Below are 8,469 nucleotides of genomic sequence, written 5' to 3' on the forward strand. Positions count from 1 at the left end.
AAAATTACATAAGAAGATGCAATGTGCTTAAACACAATTTTCTATTAAACAATTGCTAAAAAAACATAAGTAAAAAATTTTAAGAAGAAAAATATGAATACAAATGTTTCTAGGCGTGTTTTAAAGTTAACATAAAAACTGTAATTTTAATTTTTTTTTGTCATAAATTCTTTATAATAATTATATTCAACTTCTAACACTAAATAATTTAAACAACTTGATAAGTTTTATATTTTCTTCTCCAAAACGAAAATGGGGCTACTGCTAGTGAAAATATCCGCAACTTTCAAATGTTTTCTTTAATCTTTTATTTTATATAGCTGTCACATTAATGATTTTACATACATATATATAGCTGTTGGTGATTTTTTTTTACTCTCAACACAATTTTCTTTTACAAACTCAAGCAAATAAAAAGTAAAATTACCATAAACATGGTTGCTTTATAAATTTTTTATCTAGTGGTAGTGACAATTAGTCTTACCAACGAAGAACCTGTAGGGACCGGCAAGGCCAGGTGGTTAGGGAGCTCGACTCGCAATCTGCGGGTCGCGGGTTCGAATCCCCGTCACACCAAACATGCTCGCCCTTTCAGCCGTGGGGGCGTTATAATAATGTGACGGTCAATCCCACTATTCGTTGGTAAAAGAGTAGCCCAAGAGTTGGCGGTGGGTGGTGATGACTAGTTGCCTTCCCACTAGTCTTACACTGCTAAATTAGGGACGGCTAGCGCAGATAGCCCTCGTGTAGCTTTGCGCGAAATTCAAAAACAAACGAAGAACCTGTAAATTATTAAATAGCTTTTATTGCAATACTTCACACTGAACTTATGATTCTATCCCCAGGTGGTCAGCAGTAAGTTTACGGACTTACAACACTGGAAACTAGGGTTCGATTTCCCTCGATGGATAAAGCTTATAGCCTATTGTGTTGCTTTGCGTTAAAAACAACTAATAATACTATTTTAGTTGTTAGCCAAGAACCATTTAAATTGCTTTCGTTGACATTCCTAAATTTAATACGTGTTGTTCAAGAAAAGAATGGTTAGTTAATAACATCTAAAATAACATTAACGATTACACTGTACCTTTTTTAAAAACAAAGTTAGTAACGGCAGAAGTTTTAACTATTTTCGTACAATGCGATTTAAAAATGTCCTTCACTCGAAGGCTGGGTTGTCATCTGTCGGCAGAATGTCAAATTTTATACCTCAATTTAAGTCGATCAAGGTAAAGAAAGAGTTTTTATAAACGGATACAAAACATTCTGTATAAACTTAAGAAAGAAAAGAAAATATAGAGTTTTTTCATCTTCTGTCCTAAACTAATGTACTTACCGTGTAACATTGTTCGAAAGTTGTATATGTTCTTTACTTCGGACAAATTTATAGTTCAGCAAAGGATCGCCACACTGATGCGGAGATTTAAACTAGCCTAGACTAGATTTGTTTTCGTTGTCATACTAATGAGTGAAACATTCTTGGGACACTGATTCCTCTTACCTCAATCATTTGGAAAATAATGTTATCATGAGGATGATCTATTGGTTCCACAGATAGCCCTTATTCTAATGTTAGTTCCCTAGAATCACATTTTGTCTGCAAAAAGAGCTTCTTATACAAAACTGAAGAAGTTATTTTGGTGTTCTTATGAAATAAAGGATTCGTTTAATAAATCGTAGCAATATACAAGCAAAATTTGGTACTTGCATGTGAAGTTTTCTTTTTTCGTATATTTTATTATTTTGTTTGCAGTTAAGCACAAAGATACACAATGGGCTATCTATACTGTAAAACGCATAAAATATTAAATTAATTTTGTTTGGTTTCGAATTCGTAAACTGACCATCATTTTACTAGCAGTTTGAAGTATTTAAATATAAGTTGAAAAACAAAAGTTCAGACTTAACAAATTGAACTTTATGTACTAGAAAAAAGAGAGAGAGACTATTTAAATATAAAACATCAATATAATCGCCATATACCATGTTGGTATATTTGGTATGATCACCTTTAAACTGCTTCCCCCTTTAAAAGCGATTCATCACATTTTTATAAGCCTCTTAACGAGATTCAACAATTTATTCTTTCCAATCGGAAGTATCTCCCAGTGGCACAGCAGTATGTCTGCGGACTTATAACACTAGAAACCGGGTTTCGATACCCGGTGTGAGTAGAACACACAAAAAGCTCTTTGTGTAGTTTTGTGCTTAACTTCAAACAAACCAATCGGAAGCTAATGCAATGAGCTACAATGTTTCGTCAAGATGTACCTTTTGGATAAAGTAAGATTGAAATTTGAATACTGACATTTTCAGTATTATGGGTCATTAATTACACACGTCTGTGAATTTAAACTTCATAAAAGTTGTTTTGGTTTTAATAACGGATTTTCCATAATTCAGCTATGCAGATTTCGAAAATAATATTTTTTTATCACGTAAGGAATTTTTACAAATCGAGAATTAAAAACTAACTTAGATCAAATTATTATTTCGTTTACCACAATAAACAAGTTTTATTATTATGTTTGTTAACAAAAATATAAACAAACTGAAGAAAAGGGAAGAACATTGATATCAAACGAATATGCATCCTCATTCATTCAGATTTTTTTTTTGTGTGAAATCTACGTCTTTTAGTCTCAAAATTAAGTGTTGTGGTATTTCTTTTATGTATTGCGTTATGACATTTTGTGAAAAATCTGTACGCGATGAAGAAAAATGGATATAATTTTCAGATTCAGCGTACTGGGAGTAGTGTAGAACATGTAAAATTTTCAATACGATAAAACCATCGCAGGTCTGTGTTATCAGCCACAATTAATATCCAACCGATGCCGCCACATACGATGACGTATTCTAGCCCTAACGTATGGAAACAAATCGTAATAAATAAAGGTTACGGTCTTCATCTGAAAGTGCTATTGATAATTAATTTGATTTTAATATTGAAAGAACATTGCAGACTGTGATAAAGATTGAATTTAACGATAGCACGACACCAAAACACTGGAAAATGTTACGCGAAATGAAAATACACGTTACTGCGATCTCAGTTGGTACGCATGCAAATATGAAATTCTTACACCAACAAAAGAATATAAGTTTACATAGAGCTGGAGTTATATGAAAGGAATCACGCGCTGCACGTTCATGAATACAGTCTACTACAAACCCTACATTGATACTGATACAGATGTTTCTATATTATGTCACAATTATGCTTCGCTCATCTAAACATGGCGGTCCTTCAACAGTTGTATCATGCTGATCCTAAATGTAATTGTAAAATCAATATTTCGTTCTAAAATAAATTAATTGAGAAGTGTGTAAATTATATGTGTATATTACAACTGTTTATGAGTCCCTTTAATGTTTCGGAATTACGACGGCAACAATAAAAATTATAGACGTATTTTTCATGCGAAACATTTATTAACACAGACAAGGTTATTTAATGACAATGATAACGTTTACATTGGAAGTAATGCTTCTCTTTTCTCACAACTTCCCTTCAAGTAGTACTTGAGTAGAAATGTAACAGATCTCTTGCCAGGCATACTGTATATCTGCGCTTTCCGTGTTCTTAGAACAGACAGCAAATCTGATGACAAACATTTCCTTAAATCGAGTTGGTGTTAGGGTAATCTTTCCTCGTTCGTTGATCAGACGTAAGACTTCTTCATTCAGAGTGTCCGAGCCCTACACAAAAATAACTAACAAGTACGGAAGGAAATACACTGAAGAGATGTTTGTCATTAAGCACAAAGCTACACAATGGGCTATCTGTGCTCTGCCCACCACGCGTATCGAAACCCGGATTCTAGCGTTGTAAGTCCGCAGACATACCTGGGGGGGGGGGGCTGAAGAGATGTAATAGTAACTCAAGTTCGAACCTAACGCTGGCCTAGTTACGCCTTTTCCCATCTATAAGTGTGCTATTGGATGAACCCTGATGTGTATATCAAACTACATCTATATCTACTATATACAATGTGTACCGCTCGAAGAAACCTGGCATGGCCTGATGGTTAGGCTTGTAATCTGCGAGTCGTGGGTTCGAATCCTATCCCCAAACATGCTCGCTCTTTTAGCGTGTATAAACATATATAGAGGCATTATAATGTGGCAGTCGATACCTTTCTTCCTTGGTAAAGACTATTCCAAGAGTTGACAGTGGAAGGTGTTGGCTAGCTAGCTGCCTTCCCCCTAGTCTATGGCTTTAAAGCTAGGGACGCCTAGCGCAGATAGTGCTTGGGTAGCTTTGCGTGAAATTCAAAAACAAACAAACTACCCGAAGAGAACGCAACTTCAAAAATCATATCCAGATTTACACAAATTTGGTATCGTTTCTTTGTTTTGTTTTTAACACAAAGCCATATTGGTTTATCTGCCATGTCCACAACGGGAAATCGAACTCCGAATTTTAGCGTTGTAAATCCATAAACTTTTCGTTGTCCAACCAGGAGACAATATATTTGTTAATGAACTTAAAAGTTAGTTTTATTCAAAGGTTAAAGAACATAGTTTTGAGCTTCAGTTCAATACATTGTGAAATTAGTATTAAAAAAAAAAGAAAAAATTGATAAGCCATTAAAAGGATACTTGTCGGATTGAAGAATTTAGCTTTATATTAGAAAATGTGCACTTTAACACAGGAAAAAAAGGAGGTTCATATTTGAATTTTTCCTAATGGTCTAGGAGCTAGGGAGCTTGACTAACAGTCTGTGGGTCGCGGGATCGTTTCCGAACATACTGCTCTTTTAGCCATGGGGGAGGTATAATGTGCGGTCAATCCCATTATTCGTTGCTGAAAAGTATCCCAAGAGTTGATAGTGGGTGGCGTTGACTAGCTGCCTTCTTCTAGTCTATCACTTCGAAATTAGAGAAGACATCGCAGATAGCCCTCGAGTAGCTTTGCGCGAAATTCAAAAATAAACAACAAACATTTTGCTTAATTGGAGACACTTTCTGGGATGATTTCCTTCCCGGAAAACATTGCTCTAAAATAGGCACCATTTCCGAAAATCGGCGTCTACTGATCACCTTAATTCAAAGATATTTACAAAGCGTATTACACAGCAGACAAAAGAAAATTTACAATATTAACATTAGTAATTTTTAACATTGGTTCTTCATTAACTTTACTTATACATTAATTATCTACCACTAAAATAGTTTGAGTATTGTTAAGATCGCCACAGAAATTGAGATCCAAATGTTATTAACTCATATATATTGACAATTATTTGATTAAACAATGAATGAGGGGGTTTACACCTCTCTCTCCTAATTTAATAATCCAGTTATCGGTATAAAATGTCACCATAAACATTGTGATGGTAAAGCATAGCCTAAGTTTTAGTTAGACAAAAATTGATTCTCACCTTTAATCTAAAACAAACCAGTCCTAAAATAACAGGAAATACGATTTCAAATCTTTGGTCCTTTGTGACTAGTTCTTCAAATTCATGGGCCAAACCAACGTGCTGGAAAAGACAAAATAAGAATGTAATGATAAAGCAACGACGATAAAGATATCATATGAAACAGTTAAACAAATGATAAAAATTGGTTAATTCTGTTGAGTTGTTGTCGTTATTGTGTTTGAAAGGAACAATATCAACCATATTATAACACTTGTGATAATTATCCGACATTAAATAACGATTAAAAGCTGTTAATCTGTGCCGTAATTATCTCTGACTTTGAAGACATCAATGCAACAGCAGTAATGTTTAAATTCAGCCTCAGGCTAGTGATTTAATTTGTTTAGAAACAAAAGGTGGGTGGAATTGTTAGTACTCAACTCCCTATGATCAAACTTATTTAAGGCCGTAATTATCTCTGACGTTTGAAGACACCAATGCAACACTAGTATATTTAAATTCAGCCTCAGGCTAGTTATGTAATTTGTTTAGAAACAAAAGGTGGGTGGAGTTGTTAGCACCCAACTCCCTATGACCAAACTTATTTAAGGCCTTAATTATCTCTGACGTTTGAAGACACCAATGCAACAGTAGTATATTTAAATTCAGCCTCAGGCTAGTGATTTAATTTATTTAGAAACAAAAGGTGGGTGGAGTTGTTAGCCTATGGTCAAACCAGAGAAGGCAAGGACACCAGGTAGCCCATTGTGTAGCTTTGGGCTTAATTGCAAACAAACAAACGAGGACACTCTGGTAATTAGACAGTCAAAAAATCACTTTCATCGTGAATAATTGTACGAAGTAAATTTCTTCATCTAAGAGTCTGTAACCGCCGTTGTTTCGAGTTACAAATAAAATATTCAAGTGCTACAAGCTATTAAGTTTGGTTGACACAAAGAGCATTGCATTATAAATGTAGATATTTTCAGAACAAGATATTTTGTAAAATCAAATATATAAAAGTATGTTAGTAGATTAACTGTATTTTATAAGAATCATAGAATTATTCATAAAGCACGTAAGCTGTATATCGAGCCATTTGGGAATGACAAGGGAAGTTCGATCATAATTTTTAGAAACTTCTAGAGTGTCTCAGGGCATTCTCTTTACAGTTATACGAATAAAAAATAATCTTGCTTTAAAGTATTTAGTGCTCTATCAAAATATATATAATTTGCTATTTGTGAAACAGCTTTAGTTAGAGTTGAATTTCCTGTAATGACGTGGGGTCGTAGCCTTGATTTTTGTTGGTGTTTAGTCCCAAGGTCGTTTACGACGTTTGGAACACCTTAGATGCTAATGCCTCATCAATGATTCTTGGGCAGGTTTACCTGTTAGCACCCATCTCTTCTCCAGGTTGCCGATCCTACTTTATCAGGGAGAGACAAGCGAGAAGTTAACACCACCCACCGCCAACTCTTAGGCTACTCTTTTGCCAATGACTAATGGAATTTACTGTCACATTATAATGTCCCCATGGCTAAAGGGGCGAGCATGATACGAACGCGCGACCCATAGATTGCGAGTCGAGCGCCCCAACCGCCAGGCCTGTAGCATCAACAGATTATGAAATATACGTGTCATACATAAAAATGCTAATATATCAAGCAGATACTACAAGAAATTTCCATAAATACTACAACATTAATTAATTTCAAACATAAAAAATTTACGCATTTGTAGTATCACAAAAGAACAAAACCTTAACTTTAATCATGATGAATAATTAAGAACAATGGAGGTACTTATTCTTCATAGTATTTGACAAAATCACTGATTTCGTAACATAAAATACTCTGCTATATGTTTTCTCGCTCTCTCTCTCGTAAGGGCGGGAACTTTAGCGTAAGACTTGCGTAACTATGAGAAAAAAGTTATTGAAATAAAAGTTATAAAAACTCAAAGTCCTTTAACATAAAAACGAATTAGGACACAGCTAAACAAAGCATTTTACATTTCGGGGAAATTCGTTAGCTGTGTTTTACTATTGTCATAATAATACATTAATGTCTACAAATTTAACTTTCATACTCCCAAATTCCGAACATTACATCAACTGCCGCCACCAGTGGATCAGCGGCAAGTCACAGTGCTAAAAATCGGGTTTTGTTCCCCGCGGTGAGTAGAGCAAACAAAGAAATACAACATCTTTAAGTTTGAAACTTAGTTGAACGGACGGCAACTGCCTGTTTTAGAAACACAAGTGTAGAGGACGACATTTCGAAAGTCTTCCGCCTGACCTGAAAACGAAAGGCGGAAGACTTACGAAACGTCGTCCTTTTCACTTGTGTTTCTACAACAGTCAGTTGCCGTCCATTCTACTAAGTTTCAACATGAATACTCTGCTTAAACAATATATCTAAGAATCTTTAAGTTTATAAGAAATGTAATTTTTTTTTAGCTTTTCTGAGAGGTGGTAACGCTAGAAATCGGGTTTCGATACCCGTGGTTGGCAGAGCACAGACAGCCCATTGTGTAGCTTTGTGCTTAACTTCAAACAAACAAACAGAGAAGTGGTTCCTGAAGTAATCTAAAAGTTTAAAAATATTAAGATATTTGTGAATTACAAAGAAGCAAGTTTTTCCAACGACGAGGAAGAAAGGATAAGAAGGAAAAACAGTTGATGAAAATGAGACAAGAAAAACAAAAGAAAGAAGAATTAACTGCAGCTAAATGCAGTTGTTTCAGTGAAAGTATTTTTAATGGTTTTAATTTATTGGCCGAAATCACTATAATTCAAATGTAAGCCACAAAATTTGAAATATATTTCTGGATATAATTCTTTTATGACATTAAAATTTCCTGGGACTTTTTTGTAACACGTAATTTATTGTTATTAAATTTGTTTGTTATTCTAGAATTTTTGTGCAAAGCTAAACAAGGCTTCCCTGATAGACAAGAGGGAGGCAGTTAATCAACAACACTCGCCGTCATCTCTTGGTATATTCTTATCAAGCAGAATAGTGGAATTTGAAGGTCACTAATATAGCGCACCAATGCCCCCAAAGTGAGGAACGCGTTTTTGCGGTAACGAGAAAGA

The 8,469-nt window shown here is 34.7% G+C and overlaps 1 protein-coding gene across 1 annotated transcript in view; it reads right to left on the bottom strand.

Moving 5' to 3' along the window:
* Nucleotides 1–3,404: 3,404 nt before the first annotated feature.
* LOC106460318 (aromatic-L-amino-acid decarboxylase-like) overlaps nt 3,405–8,469 on the bottom strand; it is a 48,215-nt gene continuing 43,150 nt past the window's right edge. The window contains exons 11-12 of the mRNA XM_013920010.2: nt 5,388–5,489; nt 3,405–3,702 (exon numbers count right to left, since the gene is read on the bottom strand). Of these exons, the coding sequence (XP_013775464.1) occupies nt 3,502–3,702; nt 5,388–5,489 (303 nt within the window). The 3' untranslated portion in view covers nt 3,405–3,501. The remainder of the gene's footprint in view (nt 3,703–5,387; nt 5,490–8,469) is intronic.

This window comes from Limulus polyphemus, unplaced genomic scaffold (genome assembly GCF_000517525.1).
Source record: "Limulus polyphemus unplaced genomic scaffold, Limulus_polyphemus-2.1.2 Scaffold751, whole genome shotgun sequence".
NCBI lineage: Eukaryota > Metazoa > Arthropoda > Merostomata > Xiphosura > Limulidae > Limulus > Limulus polyphemus.